Below are 19,337 nucleotides of genomic sequence, written 5' to 3'. Positions count from 1 at the left end.
AGTGCACTGGAACCTCTGTCACTTTGATCTTTGATATCAAAAGTCCCAGGGGGAAACTTTATGCCCCCAAACTGAATGTGGCCGAGATATCGCTCATCTTGATGCTTTGGTGGCAGAGACATCAAAGAGAAGAGGAAGAAGAATATCTCTCATCATCAGCATCAATAAACCACAACTAACCTGGACTAACCACTACCAGATAATAGAAACCAAATTTTTTCTAATTGCAAGGTATTTGCAAAGCAGTGCGAACAGCTCCAGACCCTCAGTTTCAAAATCATCTAGTTGTAGCCCTTGGTTCTACCAGGTGACCTACCATGACACCACAACATTGGTGAAAATGATATATAGATTCTATTACAACTGAAAAAAAAAAAAAAAAAACATGATCAAAATAAGTGCCCAGCTGTATTAAAAAGAGCGTAAAGTAATCAAGTAACAGTAATCAACTTTTAGCAACTGGCTTAAATAATGACAAATACGATCAGTATACTGTTAAATATGTGCTCTCTCTAACTCATGTGTTTCTGGCCAACAGAACCAGGTCACACAGAAACAGATAAACACTCAGACTTTCCACACCTCTACTGACTCCTATTTCCACCAGTAAATGGTTGGAATTGAATCGGCCCAAATTCAAAATTTGATTTTTTACTTCATTCAATGACACCTCCAAGGCAAAACTGAATGAAGAACAAGTACAATTTAAAATATAGGTGTGTTTATAACTTACCAGTGTGCGATATTGCACAGACATGACTGAGGCAGTGCTTGCTCTTCTGTACACCTGAAGACTGAGCCTGGTGGTCATCAGAGTGGCAACAGGCAGCCTGTGGCCCACAGCAAAGTACACAACTCCTCGTGGATCATCACTCTCTGCTAAGGTGATGTTGGCAAATCGGGTGGTCTCATTAATGGTGGCTCCAGCACCCACCTGATAAATCTCTACCAAAAACCATGCCTGCTGCTCTGGTTCCTATGGCAACACAGATGGGTGATCATTCATTAAGTCATTATTTTACCAAAGTTGGATTTTAAAACCTTACAGATTTTAAGGCCTTTAAAATGTGAACATGCAGAAGACCTCTGGGGCTCTGCAACTCACCTGATCATCCTGGACCTCAACAATGAGAGCGCAGGTTGTCTCTCCTCTCTTACATAGTGTCGCTCCGGAGGTCTGCATAAGCTCTGTGGTTAGGTTGACACCATTGCTCTCAAGAGTTAGAGCTGCCTTGCTGAAGGTTGCCCTCCAGAAGACTTGCAAATCTTCAAATGCTCTAAAGAGAGGGGGACATACTTAACAGGAAGAACTGCAAACATATCAGAGGCAGTAAAATATCTATCAATTCAAAAGGTTGTTTATATCTATGACAAAAATGTGGTATTTAGTTACCTGTTTTCTTGTCTCTGCAGATAGAGGAGAGCAGTTCTGTTCTCTGAATCCTCATTCAAAACTTGGCCAATCAGAGAATTGAGACTAAACCCGACAATACCATTATGGAAGTCACTTCCTGATATGGATTGAGGAAAAGATAAAGAGAATAAAATCAATAAGGAAGCCAATTCCCTCATAACCTCATAGTCTTCTAATCAATTGCATTATGATCAATCATACAAGTACAATAATCAAATCATCTGTCCACAGTTCAGTGATTATATAAGAAAGCATGCCAAGAATAGCAGCTGGAGACTTATGCAGCAATGACCTAATGCAAATCAAATGACATCAATGAAACCCAAAGGAGCCTGAATGACTTATCATTTATTGAGATATCAAATACATGTCTGTGGGTGCATCTGATAAACTCCAAAGACACACTTGGGGTTAATCTAGTTCTCTGAACAGATGAAGATAAAGGCCAGACTACAAACCAATAAAGAAATGTGATTTCCTCTGTTATTGCTGCAACAAACTATTTCATTTTATTGTAATTAAATGTACTCTTAAATCTCCGACTGAATCATCATTCTTACCGAGGATGGTGATCTTAGTAAAAGCTCCAAAGCCCAGGTGTGGACTGTCAGTGATTTGTGCTCCTCCCTCTGGATCACTGAGGTAGATGAAGAACACTTCTTCTCCCTCAGGCTCTGAGTCATCCAGGATGAGGAGGACAACCTCTGCTTCATTCTGACCGGGCTGTAGAGACACTATTGTGGACTCAAGGCGGAAGTCCTGTTCCTCTTTTGCCAGAGCCCCGACTGGTTCCAGAGAGAAAGGTGGAGGTGCTGTACTTCCATCTGGATAGACACACACAAATTCAACATTGAAAGCAGATAAACTACAATATCAAGTAATATAGCAATAAGCAGAACAGCAAAGCAAACATACCTCCATAAGCTTGGACCCGAACCCTCACAGCCCCCGCACCACTGTCTGACCTGCGGACCCTCAGAACCACCCTCCTCTCCTGCTGAGTCTCCTCATCCCTGTCCTCAGATACCTGAACCAGTCCAGGTCCAATACTCAGCACTCCTCCTGTCACATCACTAGCCAGGATAGTGACAGTGGCCACACTGTGCTGTGGGTTGAGGCGAGGAGGGGTATCTGCCCAAGCTAAATCTGGAGTGAAAGCTCGAACATCTGTAAGGTTGACGTGAAAGTACTCATCAGCTTCTGAGAGGGAGTCGTCAAGTATTGAGAGGCGGAAGGAAGTGTTGGTTTGGTGAGGTGAGTCAAAGACCAAACGGCCATCTGGCACTGCAATAAAGTCCTCTCCAGCTGCTGCGCTGCCTGATACCGTCGTATAGGACAGGCGGGTGCCGTTGCTACGAGAACCGTAGAGTCTCTGGACATAAAGTGTGATGGTCTGAATGTCCTCTGCGATTACTAGCTGGCGGGAATCAGGGGCAAACTGGTAGATTCCCAAAGGCTCTACTTCTGCCACTGTAAATCCTGACCTGTTCGGGAACAGAGGGATCAGAGGGAGGTAATATTTGACTCAAATAGAAACTTAGTGTTTATTTCTTTGAGTGCTGGCATAAGACGCACAAGAAAGCATTCAACAATGGGCAAGATAATTAAAATAAATCACTGTCCTTTGCAGCAGTTTTCCAAGTTAAGATTTAGTAATCCCACCCTGACCTCAGATAATGTGAAAGCCTTACCTGAGCCTGACAGTGCCAGCACCAGCAGCTGTGCTTGTTGTTGCAGCTGTGAGGTGTATGGCATAGGATGCTGCACCAGATGCATCAGGATCTGCTGTCAGTGATATGACTTTAGTCCTCTCCCCATGGGCCAGGGTCAGTGAGCCTGAATATAGACAATGGACAACATAACCAACAATGAAGAATTCAGGCTGTCATCCCCAACCAGAGATGAAAACTGAACCATTTAAATTACAAATAGGAAGACTTAGAGTATAAAAATGGTTAAACATTGAATTGGGTCATGTGCTGCTATGGAGTTCATTCTCTTTCTGTGTATTTTACCTGAATTTGGTCTGATCACACCCTGTTGGAGTCCAGGTGGAGCCTGACCTGAAGGATATCCAGCATTCCACTGCACCCTTATGTCCCCAAACAGCCCTGAGCGAGTCACTTGTGCTTCACACGTCCCGGTTTCTATGCTTGAAACCTGCAAAGCAAGCGAGGCAAAGCCGACCTGCGGAACAAATGTGAAGACAACAGTTTATCATGCTGTTACCTTGTTGCCCTCTTTTTAATCAAACCATATCAAATATGTTTATATGTATTTAACATATTTTCCTGTATATTCTGAACTTGGTTATCCATATTAAGTCTCTTTTTGAATGCTTCATAGCCAGCATTCAGTTCATTCTAGTCATGGTCTGCAACAAGGGACAGCTGAGCGTTCACCGAGCAGCCAAAGACACTTCACAGACTCATTTAGAAAACATTATGTAAGTTTGAAATGAAATATTAAATGTCTGTAGAGAGATACCAGATGAATATGAAGCAGTACGACGCAGCTAGTCTTCAGTTGGCCGCAATAATTAAATCAACTGATGTTTACTGATTATTATTCTTGATGGAAGAAGTGTTATCACAGCTAACAGAAACAGACACATCATAGTCATTACTTCATATCCATGTTCTTAATCGGGGAAGGCAACACTTATGAAACAAAGGACTGTGGAAGAAACATCCATACTAAAAGACTGTCACTGAGCAAGGCACTAAGACCTTTCCAGAAGGACTCATGGATAGTAGCTCTTGCATCTTTTGTGCCCTGCAGAAGGTGCCTATACAATTAATTTTCCCTTCACTGACAAATGTTATCTATCTCACCAAACAGACAAAGAAAAATAATCTTTAACTTGCCTCTGAGCTGGCAGCTTCTTCAGGAACAGTCACTGTAGCAACACTGGCCTCTTTTAGGAGGCGAGGCGGAGAGCCGAGGATTGGACCTACTAGTCTTACATCAGTCAGCTCTGCTGTGAAGCTCTCACCCACTGAAAGAAATACCTATGGAGAAAAAAGTAGGATGACAAACATGACAAACAGGACCTCAAAAACAACATATACAGTGTTTTTTTTTCTTTTCAAACGTCTTTCTTCAATCAATCATTGAACTGTTAAGTATTGTTTTCCTGACAACTATCATCCTTACCTGGCTGCTGAAGGGTATAGTGATCGTACTGAAGGTTTGGCCCTCTCTCATTAACAGCTTTCCTTCAGCTTTTCTTCCCAGTATCTCCTCCATGTCCATCACTTCATCTATCTTTCCACTGATCTTATAGCCCACACTAGTGTTTCCAAATAGCCCAGCGAGCCGTGTCACATTCATAATCAGCGCTCTAGTGACCTCAGACCCTGACCCCACTACCACTATAGACTGTTGCTCAGGATCCAGGGAAAAGACACCATGGGGTTCATCGTTAGCAGGCACCCTAAAAAGAAAGAGGGGAAGATGAATTAGTAAATTGTTTCTGTTTATCAGTACAACTTTGTGCAGTATTGAGTTTAACATCAGAACAAACCTGATGCTTGTTTTGATGAGGTTTGGGTTGTTGTCCAAGGTAGCGCCTCCCTCCACAGCTGTGAGCTGGACAGTGAAGAGCTCTTCCAGCTCTGGCACTGTATCGGGCAAAAGACTGAGGACAATTTCAGCCTCCCTCTGGCCTTCAAAAATCATCACTGAGCCAGCTAAGGCTAAGAAGTCACCAGTCATATCTGAGTCACTCAGTATCTGCCAATGCACCTGTGATATGAGAGATAATATGGTCAACTTCATACTTGAACAATAGCCACAATGATTTATATCAAGATATGCTTGATTTGAGTGATAAACAATCAATCTATATGATGATGACCTACCGTGATGTTACCCATGACACCCTCCCTGCGTATAACCAACAGTGAAATATTAACAGGATCCTCTGCTTCTGTGGATTCATTGTAGACATGCTCATCAAGATCATCTGGAGTAAACTGGACTATACCATTTGGATCACCAAACTTCTCGATCTGGGGAAAAAATACATGTTAGGTTATTAAAGGTGAGTAACATGCTGAGGTTAACATCATATCATTTATTAGGAGTCAAATAATTCAACGGTAACATGCAATTCAAATTGTAGGCAGAAACGATTGTACCTTTAGTGTTACAGAACCAGCCTGAGAATCCACATCCACCTCTCCTGACAGGACACTGAGCTCTATGACAAATGTTTCCTCCACTTCAACTTCCCCATGGGGGAGAATCTTTAGCTCTATGCTGCGTGTGCCTTCCTCTCCATCCCTGAACAAGAAGGAGCCGTTTACAGGCTCTCTTATGTCTGTGTTGGATGGTGTAAGGGCCTCTCTGCTGTTAGGGCCGAGGATGATCCAAGCTACCTGTTAACACAAGATTGAAGATGTTGTTCAAAAGTAAAACGTTTAGGAGAGAAAGTAATGCTGAGAAAAAGTATATTTTAATAGTGTTTTGTCTCCAGTACCGTTGCATTGCCCACCAGGCCTCCTGCTCTCTCCAAAACAAGACTGAGTCTGAGGGTGGAGTTGGGGTTGACCACCGTAATTAGGCTCTCGTTGAGAAAACGGACCACACCACTCGGAGAGTCACTCTTGGCAATTGTTACCCTGGCAACTTGTTGAGCGCCAAGAACTGCTCCTCCTGTAGCTCCAACCAGATGGACCTCAAATATCTCTGCATGCTCACTGATGGAGATAATTTCAGTATTAAGTTGGAATTATTTGGATTTGAATAATGATACATTGGTGTTTACAGACATGGGAAGGGAAGACTTAGTTTTATCTTCATATACTGTGTTCGTTGAAAAGTTGGCAAGGTAAATGTTGGTGTCTCTTCTCACCTGTCCATGTCATCTATAATCGTGACATTAATGTAGCTGGTATTTTGGCCATTTTCAAACGTCAGTGATCCATTATTTAGGATGAAGTCGAGGTCATTTGTTGCACTCAGGCCTCTGGAAATGAACTGAGCTGAGACCACTCCATATGTGCCCACCCGCCTCACCACTGGGATCAACAGAGTGCCCACATCCTCCTCAACTGAAAGAACAACCACCAGAAGAAGAAGAGGATTTTATATGCATGCAATTTCAATTTCATGTTACACAAGAAAGATTCAAACTTATATTGTTAGACCTTTTACCTGTGATGTTGGCATGCTCCTGCCTGAACTCAATGATACCCTCAGCATTGTCATTCTTCAGTATGACCACAGTGACGGTGAAAATGTTGCCTATAAGCGGGGGCTGGTCCTGCTGGAGACCCGACTCCCTCATTGTGTAGTCCACAACACTGACCACCAGAGGGAGACACAGAATGAAGAGTCACCAACAATACAACTTTCACTGTTGCATTAACACGTTACTTCAACTTCAATGCCATTTGAATCTTTTTTTTTGACAACACTCCAAGCCTGATGAAATTATTATAACATTTCAAACAAAGTAGGATTTGTTCTCCACCCTAACAAGTTATTATACCTGTCGTTGACTAACTCTACATCAGTAATGTTAAGGAAGAACATCTCAGGCCCCTCTGGAAGACTGTCATCCTGGATCTGCAGTGTGACTTCTTGTGTAGTTTGGCCTGGGGTAAAGAGGAGTCGTCCTGAGGCTGGAACAAAGTCCTCTCCACTGACTGCTGTGTTACCTGAGGTCTGATAGGTCACCCAAACACTGCCCAGACTGCCTAAGAGGCGACCAACTGTCACATTTACCTGTGGTACACATAGAAAAAAAACAGATAACAATGAATACACAACCTAATATGTTAATGAGCTTAATTCCCTGTAAGAGGATCTAAACACTGTTTGTGTGTCAGTCTCATTTGCTTGACCTCACCCTTCCCTCCTCCTCAGTTGCCCTGATCTGATGCTGGATGAAGGAGAACAGGCCATAGGGATTGTCACTGGCTGTCATGATAATTTTGGCATGCTTGGCCATGGGACTGATTTCTAGTCCAGAGGTGGCAGATGTGAGGGTGAGCTGGTACTCAGAACTCTCTTCAGGAAGGTCATCATCCAGGGCCTGGTGACATGACAGAAATTACAGGGATATTTTCAGGGAAAGCACACAGAAAGAGATCACTGTGATTGTGATTTATTTTGTCTTGCATTATATTCCGCAGCCAATGCTTAGATATTTCAGTAAACTTGACAATCTATATTTCTCAGTACCTTCAGAATAATTGTGGCAACAGATTGCCTGTCTCTAAACGTCACAGTGCCAGAGATTGCTTCAAACTCAGAAACCACAGCTGGAGTGATATTCCAATACACCTCGACCTCTCCATATACACCTGGCCCTCTTACAAGGCTGGGGAAAAAGAAGAAAAAATGATCTTTACATTATATAAATTGAGCTTCAGAAAATGAAAGCTTTACTCTGTCCTTCAATGTACGTGACACAGATTTTTGTCCTACCTGACCACAGCACTGCCGTTGTAATCTCCCTGAGGTTCTCCGATTAGGATGTTCCGGGAGGACTCTGCTATTCCGATAATACCCAGAGCAGCCTTGTCTGCCCTGATAGTGATGGTGGCCACTCCTGCAGGAGTAATAATAATAATAATACCTAAGTTTTATATAGCCCTTTTCAAGAACTCAAAAACGCTTTACAAGAGAGACAATAAATAAATACAATAAAGACATATAAGACAAGCAGACGACAAGGGAAGAGGTGGAATAATTAATGTGTGGGGAATGCCTGTTTGAAAAGGTAAGTTTTCAACTGTTTCTTAAATTAATGAAGTGAGTCAGAAGCACAGATGTGTGGGGGGAGAAAGTTCCAGAGGGTGGGGGCGGCTATGGCAAAGGCCCGATCCCCCAAGGTACGGTACTTGGATGACAGATTAGGTTTGTTAGGACGAAGGAAGGAAGTGGGATATGGGCTTAATACATCCACAAAAGACACTGCACATTCTAAATTTGCCTGTGAGCTGTTCCGCACTGACCATTTAAGGGGTCAATGACAGCACCACTTGCAGCGGGGAACAGCTGGACGGTGAAATGCTCATCTCCTTCCAGTACACTGTCAGCGAGGGCTCTGATCTCAAACGTCTTCATTGAGTCGTTCTGGAGGAGGGAAAAGAAAGAAAGCAGATTTAATAATACCCCAGAATACATTAAGGTAAGCCAGTAAAGCTAAATGTATTTATTACAGGGTAACTTAATCATTCAATAATAATCTAACAATGGCATTCGATTAGACGTGACAGCATTTTTTTCATTCTATACCTCAGTGAATACAACAGTTCCATTTAAAGGTGAGAGGTCATCCTTAGCTTGGTCTTCCAGCTGCCATCTCAGTGTCACTGCCCCTTCACCTCCCACACTACGCAACACTGCTAGTGTCACCACAGCTTCAGGATCGTCCTCAAATTCAGGCTCACTGACAGTAACCTAAGAATGGATTAAATAAAATGACTGCTGGTGATATTGAAAAGGTAATGACACTTTTTGAAAGGGTAGTTATAGACAGGTTGAAAGTGATATTTAGAGGATTTTAGATGATTTTTTGTCATATATTTTATAGTACAGGTAGAGGGAGGTATGAAAGTATTTCATTTTGCGTAAACTAATCTGCCATCAGTTATTTAGACTCACCTCCAGTTCCTGAAATCCAAACCGTCCCAGAGGTGAGTCATTGGGCGGAATGCTGATAGTCACAGAGGTCACTTCTCCCAGTCGAGCACCACCAATCACACGCAGTAAATTCACTCTGAGGGTCTCTGCAGTCTCCACCAGTTCATCATCAAAAATGGTGACAGCAATCTTGGCCTCTTTCTAAAGATAAGAATAAGAAAACAAGTTAATACACTCTAAGATATTTAATAACCTGTGGATTACCTTACATAATAGCTGCATGATATATTAAATGATGAATAAATTCAAATAAGAACACCTGTCCATCTTGAAAGGTGATGTTCCCAGATGACGGACTGAAATCACTAAAATCAGCAGTGATTGGCTGAGCTTCCCAGTACATGACCAGTCTTCCAGTTGTTCCAGCAAGTCGCACAACTGGCAGATAGAGGATGTTGTCTGGTGGTGGTATCTCATACGCTTGCACAACTCCAGTGATATCCTGGGCAAGATATTTGATCTAATGCTCAATGATGGTCACATGTTATTACTTCCTATATATTTATTATTTACCAGTTTTTCAAAGACATAGATACAGAAATGACCCCATGCTCACCTCAGAAACATTAAACTGGAGAATCCCTCGAGGGTCATCATTCTCTTGGATAGTAACCTCGGCTATTTCCATACCAGGCCTCTTCAGGCTGGGCTGCCCAGCACCCACTGAACCACCTACCAGCTCCACACTGGTGATATTTACCAGGAAACTCTCTGCAAGCTCTGGGATGTCGTCCTTGGAAAACACACATGTATGTTAAATTAAGACACACAATCACAAGTTGTTCAGTGTATGAACATTTTCACAAGTGCCACTACTAAGGGATAAAAATGGTCATGCCACCAAATACATCTGCCAGGGTGAAAGATTGGGAGATGATGGGCAAAAGATGTTTCATAAAGTGTAATGGTTATTTTGGGATTGTATTGAACAGGAGGAGACGAGGAGGGAGAGTGTTGAATTTTTAGCCTCTAGCTATCGCCTACACTGGGCATTTAAAGGCCATTCTTTGGATTGTAGCAGCTTAACAAAAGTCTTAAAGTTACAGCTTGTACTTCTTTATCCTGAAGGTAAGAAACAGGAGTTAGTCTGGTTAACCAAGCTGAATCAACATGAGCGTGGGAGGTGTAAGATGAACACAGAGAATACAGAAATGTTGTGACAGAAAATCTGTTGTCCTTTTACTAATATGTAAGATTGTTACTTTTCATGTTTGCCTGCTTGCAGCCTTGTTTCATAGCAACTTTCATAGGTTACCAAGATACTATATAAGCTCTTATGTTGGTTCAAGATAAATTTTTCCCACCATTTTTCCAATTTCCAATTCATTATTCTTAAGTCAGTATATCAATAAACTTCTGGTTTGCTAAACAATCTCCATACCAGTAGGATTGTGATAGAGACAACAGCCACTGTAGCACCACTGATCATGATGACAGTGTTGTCTTTGGAGATGTAATCCTCTCCTGCAGTTGCCTGGTTGGAGAGAGGCTGGTACAGGGCCGGCCTGGTCTGGTAGTGGACTGCCACCTCCCCGGAGGAGCCCTGCTCCCTCACTATGGAGAGGGTCACATTGACTGGAAGCCCTGTGAGTTGGGAAAAGGGAGATTACAGAAGGCAATACTATGACATTGGCTCATTTCATGTCATGATTAAGATGATCATAAAAACCTAAATTATAGAATAAAAATCCTTTAAAGTGAAGAAGGTAATAAATTATTCTAAGGCCGGTATTTACAGTACGTGTATTAGCCAACTAACCAGGCTCCTCTGATCTTTTTGGATGGCCTCCATTACAGAGATTAGGCAAATCCTAAATCCCTTCATATCCTGAAAATCACCACAGATCTCTTTTACAGTAAATCCCAAAGCAATGTTACTGTAATGGCTCCTTAAGTAACCTCACCGCCCCAAAACTGAATGATTGGAATTCAGCAAGCAGCAAAATAAAAACTATTCTGTGCACTGTGATCCAGTGAAAACATACTTTTACTTAAAAAATCATCATTCATCTATTCATTTCTTGCTACTGAAATTCTTACTCTGTGGTTCTTTTGTGAGTGTAAACTGTGAGTCCAGATGCCATCCAAACACCCCGTAGGGAGAACCATTTGGTAGGATAGTGAGAAGAGCTTGAGCCCGCTGCTTGTCAATGACTGCCGCCTGTGTAAGGTCCTGCAGCCCCACAGTGGTGACATCCATGAGGGTGATAGTGACAGTCTCCCTCAGCTCTGGGACACCATCTGCCAGCACAGTCAGTGAGATGATGGCCTCTGATTGGCTCTCTGAAAACGTGACCTGCAAAATGAAGAACATTATACCTTGATTGAAGACATTTGGGATTTTCAGTATTTTGATTAGACTGGCAAACATTAAATTTACAACTACCTTGTCAACACACACAGTAGTGTGTCTTTAAGAGTGAAAGAAGGGCCAAGTTTACTCACTACTCCTGAAGTGGGGTAAATGTCTGCCAGACTGCCAGAGGCAGCCCAGTGAACCGTCAGCCTGCCAAAAGTCCCTCTCTTCCTTTCCACACTGAGAGAAATCTGATCATTTTGCTCCAGCTCCTCCACCTCTACAGATAGAGAATTCTGGGAAAGAAAAACAAAATGTTTGTAAATTGAAATAGCCCCTGGCTATACCTAAAACATACTTGAGTACTTCAAACAATGAATGTAATACGACAAACAAGGATTTCTAATATCTTAATGTGTATGTCTTTACCTGAGCGAAGCCGATGACTCCATGGGCATCATCGTTGGATGGGACTATGACAGTCACTTGACCACCAAATCCAATCTCAGCCCCGCCCTTTGGATTCTTCAGGCTGATCTGGAAGTGCTCCTGCTCCTCAGGGATGTCATCATCTATGATGTTAACTGCTATCTCCAGCTCGCTGTCACCTGGTGCAAAGTGCAACTCCCCAAAACTGAATGTGAATAAACAACATGCATTTAATAACTTTCTGGGTGTGTGAAAGGCAGGATTTGCTCTTTTGACTATTTTGTCTGTTTTGACTTTGAAAGATAATTAGGATACCTGGGTATGAAATCGGACATATTGGAGACTAATGTGAATTCATAAACAGTGGTGCTATTCTCCTCAGAAGAAGCCAAGAGGGTCATGGTGCTGTTAAGGGATGGGACCACAAGAGATAAGAAGTTAATGGCTGGAGGAACCCTCAGGATCATGGCAAGAAGATTGACATCAGATCTCCAGGAGTAGAGTGATGAGCCATTTCTTCCAGCTAGTAGGACGTACGCTAAGAGGAAGAAAGAGATGTAGTCTGAATGTCTTGTCAGTCAATTCTAATAACAACAAGTGATAACACAACTGGATGAAAAAAGGCAATGCTATCTTTAAGAAAAAGCAGTTTATGGTAACTGTGCTTACTGATCCCAGATGGTGTTGTAAATGGGTGAATAGATGTGAGGCCTGGGTGAGGAATGGACTGAAATAGCTGAGGTGAAGGCTGTCCCGAGCTCCACTGTAACACCTCACATGTCGAAGAAGGACCTGAAAAAGAAACATATGCACCCACACACGCAGTTTTACATTTTTTTAATGCTACAATAACATGTTTATGTAAAATAAGGACTGGTCTTACTGACACACCCAAGACTTACAAATTACAACCTCTGCCTCCCTCTGTGGCTCTGCTCTGCTCCACACTGAGGCCTTTCCCGTAAACCCACAACAGGTCTGAACCAAGAAAACTCACCATTTGTGCAGACTCAGAGGGATTATGTCTCACCATAATATACAGAGCATAGTATAAATATATAATTGGGCCAACATTGTGAATTTTGTCATCTTAGTTGAGGAAACAGAACAAGGCCGTTCTGTCTGTAGAAGGAACATAGTTTCTGAGTGCCTTCTAGAGTATCACCAATTTATTTATACAATGCTAACCAGCTGACCACAGCAAATCTGAAAGAAAGTACACAGAGAGTGCAGCCACAGATAGCAGTCTGATTATCAAAAAACAAAACTCTCCTCATAGCATACTGTTGACTGAGTGTTCTTGACTGCCTTACTGACGTTTCAAGTTTCCTGCTTAGTGGAAATGCTACGGGACCTTTACCATGATAATCTCTCTGGAACTCATTGCCACCTCAACTCAGAAACACAGATTCTTTCCCCCATTTCAAATCACAACTCAAAACATATCTGTTCAAAACCGCTTACTCCGTCTGACTCCAATTGCTCTGTCATTTTGTTATTGTTTCTATTTTTTTTCTTACCCCTTGTTAGTTTATATTGTTTTCATTTCTGACTCTGATTTTGTTTCCTTTAATGTGAATTCGTGTATATATATATTTCTATCTGTGCGGTGTCCTTGAGTGCCGAGAAAGGTGCCTTTAAATAAAATTTATTATTATTATTATTATCATAATCCACAATGATTTGCAGACATATAACACAAAGGTTTTCCAAGATTACACGTTCACTTTGCATGTAAAACATGCCATACTTATTCTTATGTGACCGTCTTAAAGATTCAAACCAAATATCTATTACAGCCTTTATTCACCAATACCAAAGGCATATTGATAACTTTGAGAAAGTCAGAAGTGCAAGCTTAATACAACAGCCATCATACATTTTATGTGACAGCAAAGGACAGGTTACCTTCGATTAGAACCAAGAGCACAGTGTCCCCTGATCTTGTGTTGATTGTCTCCACCTGAATGGCCCTGCCGTTGAGCTGGAGAGGCTGTGGATTCTGAAATCTTCCATTGGTCCATTGCAGCAGGAGGCAGCTGACAGTCTGTCTGTCTAAACACACCAACAGGTGAGGAACAGCTGCTCGAGTGAAAGGAGTAACACTGAGGATGTTCTGTTCGAAGTCAACAGTTTGGAGGAGGGTGAAGGAGCCCCCAGTCCAAACAAAAATCTGAAGCATAAAACAGACAAAATAATCAACAATGAATTGCTAAACTTCTTTGGGTTTAAAATGCATCTATGATCTTGACACAACTCAAAGACGGTTTCTTATTCAGGCTCACCTGGCTTGATGCTATTAGATAATCCTTGCCTTCAGTTGAGAAATGTTTAACATCCAGAGCTTCTATACCCAAAGTTTGTTCCTAAAGAAATACGATTGTTTCATACCACATGAAGATATCAAAAGACAAAGACTTTGTGACATTACTGCTGTAGCATGACTGGGTTTTTACTCACCAATGTGACATTAAGGTCCCTGTGCAATTTAAAAATGCTGAGGTTGGCAGCAGGGGAGAAGGGAGGGCCACTGTGTGTGATGCCAATATAGGTAGATCCATTTACTGCAAACCCAACACAGGAGCTTGGCTCCTGAATCCTGATAGACTGTAATGACCAAAAGAGATGGTGGTGTTGGTATCAAGCATACAGCATATTAGGTGTAGACATAAGGTGAGGCAATGTTGTTGATGGCCTACCTCTACTGGCACAAAGACACCCTGCCACCTGTACAGAGTGGCCAAAGTGTGGGAGGAGCCAACCATGGGCCTCTTATCTAGCCTCATAGCTAGGGGCGAAACCCCCTGAGGAAGTGAGCACCAAGCAGAGGTGGAAATATCCTCAAAGCTCTGGTACACACCCATCACTGGGAGGAGGCCCTCTAGAAAACAAGAGGATACAAGAAAAAGAAACATAAGTAGATTTTTGTTGGAATGATAGGAAGTCAGGAATATTGAAAAACAAATAGATCATTTTAAAGTTATCATTTATCAGTCTGACCAGAGGCAATAGCTGTGTCAGACACTGTCTCCCATTCCACACTGACAGCTGACTCCAGACCATTACTGCGAGACACAGTGAGGAAGACTGCTCTGCCACCTTCCTCAGCAATCACTTCTGTGTTGGTTCTGAAAATAAAAACATTCATTGAATTAGTCTATTTAAACATGTGAGTATGGTTACATGTGCCTTTGTGCATTTCAGCACATTGTACTCAAATACATGACATCGTGTGCTGCAAGTGTAAATAATGTTCAAGCTTTAGATCTTTTGGTGCAGCTGTATGGAGACCTGTTGATAGTGGGTCCGATGCGGAACAAGCCAGAGGGAGCCAAGTTCTCCAGGACAGTGATTAGCATTTGGAGTTGGTCGCCCAGCCTTGCACCTCCTGTTGGGTTAGACAGGGTCACCGTGAAGGTTTCATTCACTTCAGGCTCAGCATCAAGCAGGGCCCAGATCTCCAGCATCTAAAACAAAACAGACAAAAATAAATAAATAAAAGTTTCTGTTTCAAACACAAACTGATGTATTAAGAAAGCAAATACAGACTGGTGTCCTATATAGTCATATTTTAAGGCTTTGAGCACAATAGGAGATTTTATTTGACAGCATACATGACTTTTCATTTATGTGTTTACATGTACCCACAGAAAATGTTCTTTCCCCTACCTTAAATCTGACTCCATCCTCCAGGACCACAAATCCTTGAGCTGGCATCAAATCACCCACTGCCAGACTGCCGTTGGCATCAGTGATGGTAAATTGTACAGTGACGGAGCCAAACGTGCCTTCCTCTGGGTTTCGAACCACGTACAGGGTGGCCACACTCTCACTGAGGCCAGACACAGAAGTGGGCTCCTTCAGTAAGAAATGCTTGCTGGTGTTAAAAGAAATGACACCATGTCCATCGTCACTGGCAAGGATGTTCACAGTTGCTAAAAGAAAGCAGAAGGATGGTTGTTTGTAAATCATTTCTTTACAACACACAGTATTTGAACTTTAACTAGCTAAAAAATCTTAAAAATAAAACAATAATTTCACCATACTAATAGTAAACACAGTATAATATGGTATTTAACTTTATTTGACTGTCATGACCAGAGACAGATTGAAAAGTTCATACACAATCTGGTTTAATCAGGAAGCATGACTCATTTCTGATTCTGTTATATGACACATGGCCACATAAGTTACAAGTTACAAGTACAGGTTGTTGTTGAAACATCATCTAAAGTGCCTGATATGATGTAAATGGAGCAACGCATGTGAGCTGGTTGAGACAGGGATCCCGAGCTGCCTAACTTCTCACTTGACATGCATTATCCTCACAATTTGGTGATTTATTTAAACTGCAACATTCTTGGTCTTACCCTCTGCTCAGCCATTGCTTCCATGAACTACTTCTACTGTGCTCAGCCTTTCAGCCTCACTACCTGCCGGCATCCAAGTGCAGGATCTGACCAGGGAGTTTAAGATCTTATCTTGTCACTTCTATAATTTCTGCATGTAAAATAAATCTGAGAGGAGTAAGGTTGCTAGAGACGCCAAAGAAAAACAATCTTCTGCTCTTGCAATAAACATTTCAAACCATTCCAACTTGAGTTGTTTGACTGAAATAAGGTTGAGGTCCTGCTGAGTCTTCTGTATAGCATAGCTGAAGTCACCACTTTGGGTACTTATACATAACTAACTACATACGATAAAGTTAGTTCGTGGTAAATTTTACATATGGCTAGGAACAGTGGGAAGATTCGGTATTTCTACTGTAACCAACAGGTTAACTTATCCCAATCATTTATAAAGAACAGGGATGTTTTATATCATGATCTAAAACATTTTTAAAACTTAGAAATACAATGAAATCCGCCACCAATCAGATACCAGAATTTGATTGTTTTTGAATTCCAAATAGGCACACAGTGCTGGTGCAAAAAAGGCACAAACCACAGACCTACATCTCACTTAATTTTATCATAATGAAAGTTTTTCCTTCAAAAAATTAACGTTTAGACTCATATTTAAGTGTTTAAGTGTGTACTCTCTCAGTCAGAACATATAATCCAGTTTGAGTGTGTGGTGGGCTCCCTATCTGCAGACAATCTGCCCTCTTTCTGATTTTCTGATTATGCTGCTGTGTTTGGGATATTAATGTGTGTCAATCTAAGTTCAGTGGTGCAGAGCTCAGTCACCCTCCACCGTTTTTGACTTTAAGAAAAGGCAGCACCCTGATGACATCTCTGTCTCTCTAGATTGCTCTCTGTCTGCCACAGTCACAAATATAAAGTGTACATTTTTAGGAGATGCCAAACAGACTTTACAAATGTTGGTATTTGCCAACCTGTGAGTGAGAACTGTAATGTGTCATGGATGTAAAGAGCAGCACGCGTGAGGGAGGCAGAGCAGAGACACACACACAGTAAGCAGGATGAAGTGCAGTTGCCCTCCAACAGAATCAAGCTCCTTCCAGTAAGTTAGTGAGGAGGTGTGGGCCATTTAGACTAATCTTTCTCCACCACCACTGCTTTCTTTGTTTTGCATGTGGCAGCATTTGGCTGAAATATGACTGCGGATCTTTTTTGTTAAGTTAAAAAATGTTAAAATGGTGAAGACTTTTATTGCTTTAAAGCATTTAGTATCACAAATGTTGATAACCCTAGGTCATTGTATGAGACCCCTTAATACACTGTTGATGGATTTCAACTTAAAAAAAAAACAAAAAACAGTTTTCACTGAGTTCTGTCCTTAAAATGCACATCTAATATTGTACATTTTTATTCAATATGCACTGTATCTTTATGTGTCCACCATCTACCTGTTGTATTGGTTCCCAGCTCCAGCCCAGGAGAAGGCTCAGACAGGATGAGCTGGAATCTCTCAGCTCCCTCTGGAATGTTGTCATCAATAATCTGCACTTCTATAAACTTGTACCTTTCCCCATCGATAAAATGGAGCATCTGGGTGGACAGAGAAGTTTTTGGTTAATAAAGTTAATAAAGTCAATGCTATTTCTATAGAAAATCTACTGACATAACGCCAAGGTGAAGTTAAGAGTAGCTGAACTTCAAATTGAAATTCTAGAAGAACTTCAATTTCTCATCAAGAGCCCTTCTAGATATGAATGCTATGACACGTATTGTTTGAACATGCTGTGTAAGTAGGCATGTGTAGGACTGTGATCCTGTGTGAAATGCTGACCGTTTCACTGGTATTGTAGTCCAGTCCTTGTTGTGCTTCCAGGTTCTGAGTGTAGAAGAAAAGAGAGACATTTCCATATGTCCCCTTGTTTCTGTAGGCCACTAGAGTAAAGGTTCCCATTGTTTCATTCACTGCAAACCTGGAAAGCAAAACAAACTTGAATAAGGAAGTTACTTTAAGACACATTAACATTACTCAACATAAGAAAATATCAGCTTTTTGAGGTGTTCCTTACATGGTGTTTGTCCATTCAATGACTCCTCTTATCCCATCATTGGCAGCAATGACAACCTCTGCCACCAAACCCTGGGTATCTGGGGAGTGAACAATACAAAAAAAGGAAACATCCATGAAGCATTAGATTGCCAGTTGGCCATAATGAAAGGAATAGAATATGTAGCACTATAATTAGAAATCGCATCAGGGCTGTATCTACAGTGCAAGCATCAATAGCAATGTGCAAGAGGAAACTGTAGGCAATCTAACTTCCGTCATGGCGCATTTGACCAAAAGATTACAGCTGAGAAGCGTCTCCTGTAAGTGGCTGGGTAGGCTCAGCAGCCAAGTCTTTTGGATACACTGATTTATGACCCCATGAATAGTATTCTCTCATACGCTCCATGGCCAAGACTTTGGGAGGCCAGCTTTGGGTTTAGTTTGGCTTTCTCTCCCCTCACCACACAGTGCTACTCGGCTCCCAACAAATCCCCAGGCTTCCTCAATCACTGAAAGCATCAATCTCTCCATCCAAGCCACATAATGAATGCTGCCAAAAGAGCGGCCGTGTGTTTACTGTGTGTCTCCACTCAGAGGGCCGATAGTATTCTGGGAGTCTCCAAGTGCTGCTGTGCCTATAATGTTCTGTCTACTCATCACTTTCTAAAGTTACTCATTCATAAATTGGACTGTGGTTTGGATTATGCAAAAGAAGTAGCAGTGACTACCAAGCTCTTTCATGGTGCACTTAGGCAGTTAACTAAATTGCTGTTGTTTAATGTACCATAGAGGAATATTGTGCATCAAACTACATGGATTTAAGCCAAAGACTGTGAACATACAGTGACAAATTAAAAGGAAAAATCTACATGGAGTTCTTAGCAAGGTGTTAGGCCACCAGAACTGTTTAAGTGTTTCTTGGCACTGATTCTACAAGTCCTTAGAAGTCCACTGGAGGGATGGGACAAAATCCCTCTGAATGATCTCTCATTTGGTGTTTTGGTGACCCCTCGTGCCGTGGGAAAGGGACATTGTCATCTTTGGATTGCTTTTTTGTTGAAGATGTCCTATAAAAACAAACTTGGAATCTTGGAATGATTCCAAATAACTGTATTAATTTGAAGGGAC

At 41.8% G+C, this 19,337-nt stretch overlaps 1 protein-coding gene across 1 annotated transcript in view; it reads right to left on the bottom strand.

Moving 5' to 3' along the window:
* Positions 1 to 19,337, bottom strand: part of adgrv1 (adhesion G protein-coupled receptor V1) — a 107,324-nt gene that overhangs the window by 50,327 nt on the left and 37,660 nt on the right. Inside the window, exons 43-82 of the mRNA XM_034691102.1 lie at positions 18,229 to 18,307; positions 17,994 to 18,132; positions 17,611 to 17,752; positions 15,468 to 15,733; positions 15,090 to 15,265; positions 14,799 to 14,926; positions 14,498 to 14,679; positions 14,259 to 14,405; positions 14,084 to 14,164; positions 13,707 to 13,971; positions 12,468 to 12,590; positions 12,114 to 12,336; positions 11,799 to 12,003; positions 11,519 to 11,665; positions 11,114 to 11,369; positions 10,455 to 10,657; positions 9,630 to 9,806; positions 9,333 to 9,515; positions 9,035 to 9,214; positions 8,666 to 8,830; positions 8,383 to 8,503; positions 7,853 to 7,976; positions 7,607 to 7,745; positions 7,272 to 7,457; positions 6,912 to 7,147; positions 6,575 to 6,723; positions 6,273 to 6,471; positions 5,898 to 6,117; positions 5,557 to 5,796; positions 5,278 to 5,427; positions 4,941 to 5,161; positions 4,571 to 4,850; positions 4,282 to 4,425; positions 3,430 to 3,601; positions 3,106 to 3,250; positions 2,314 to 2,898; positions 1,975 to 2,231; positions 1,394 to 1,511; positions 1,106 to 1,277; positions 734 to 976 (exon numbers count right to left, since the gene is read on the bottom strand). Coding sequence (XP_034546993.1) covers positions 734 to 976; positions 1,106 to 1,277; positions 1,394 to 1,511; positions 1,975 to 2,231; positions 2,314 to 2,898; positions 3,106 to 3,250; positions 3,430 to 3,601; positions 4,282 to 4,425; positions 4,571 to 4,850; positions 4,941 to 5,161; positions 5,278 to 5,427; positions 5,557 to 5,796; positions 5,898 to 6,117; positions 6,273 to 6,471; positions 6,575 to 6,723; positions 6,912 to 7,147; positions 7,272 to 7,457; positions 7,607 to 7,745; positions 7,853 to 7,976; positions 8,383 to 8,503; positions 8,666 to 8,830; positions 9,035 to 9,214; positions 9,333 to 9,515; positions 9,630 to 9,806; positions 10,455 to 10,657; positions 11,114 to 11,369; positions 11,519 to 11,665; positions 11,799 to 12,003; positions 12,114 to 12,336; positions 12,468 to 12,590; positions 13,707 to 13,971; positions 14,084 to 14,164; positions 14,259 to 14,405; positions 14,498 to 14,679; positions 14,799 to 14,926; positions 15,090 to 15,265; positions 15,468 to 15,733; positions 17,611 to 17,752; positions 17,994 to 18,132; positions 18,229 to 18,307 — 7,568 coding nt within the window. The remainder of the gene's footprint in view (positions 1 to 733; positions 977 to 1,105; positions 1,278 to 1,393; positions 1,512 to 1,974; positions 2,232 to 2,313; positions 2,899 to 3,105; positions 3,251 to 3,429; positions 3,602 to 4,281; positions 4,426 to 4,570; positions 4,851 to 4,940; positions 5,162 to 5,277; positions 5,428 to 5,556; positions 5,797 to 5,897; positions 6,118 to 6,272; positions 6,472 to 6,574; positions 6,724 to 6,911; positions 7,148 to 7,271; positions 7,458 to 7,606; positions 7,746 to 7,852; positions 7,977 to 8,382; positions 8,504 to 8,665; positions 8,831 to 9,034; positions 9,215 to 9,332; positions 9,516 to 9,629; positions 9,807 to 10,454; positions 10,658 to 11,113; positions 11,370 to 11,518; positions 11,666 to 11,798; positions 12,004 to 12,113; positions 12,337 to 12,467; positions 12,591 to 13,706; positions 13,972 to 14,083; positions 14,165 to 14,258; positions 14,406 to 14,497; positions 14,680 to 14,798; positions 14,927 to 15,089; positions 15,266 to 15,467; positions 15,734 to 17,610; positions 17,753 to 17,993; positions 18,133 to 18,228; positions 18,308 to 19,337) is intronic.

The sequence above is a fragment of the Notolabrus celidotus genome, chromosome 9, assembly GCF_009762535.1.
Source record: "Notolabrus celidotus isolate fNotCel1 chromosome 9, fNotCel1.pri, whole genome shotgun sequence".
Taxonomy (NCBI): Eukaryota; Metazoa; Chordata; class Actinopteri; order Labriformes; family Labridae; genus Notolabrus; species Notolabrus celidotus.
The sequence above is the reverse complement of the archived record's forward strand: the minus strand, read 5'-3'. Positions and strand labels throughout refer to the sequence as shown.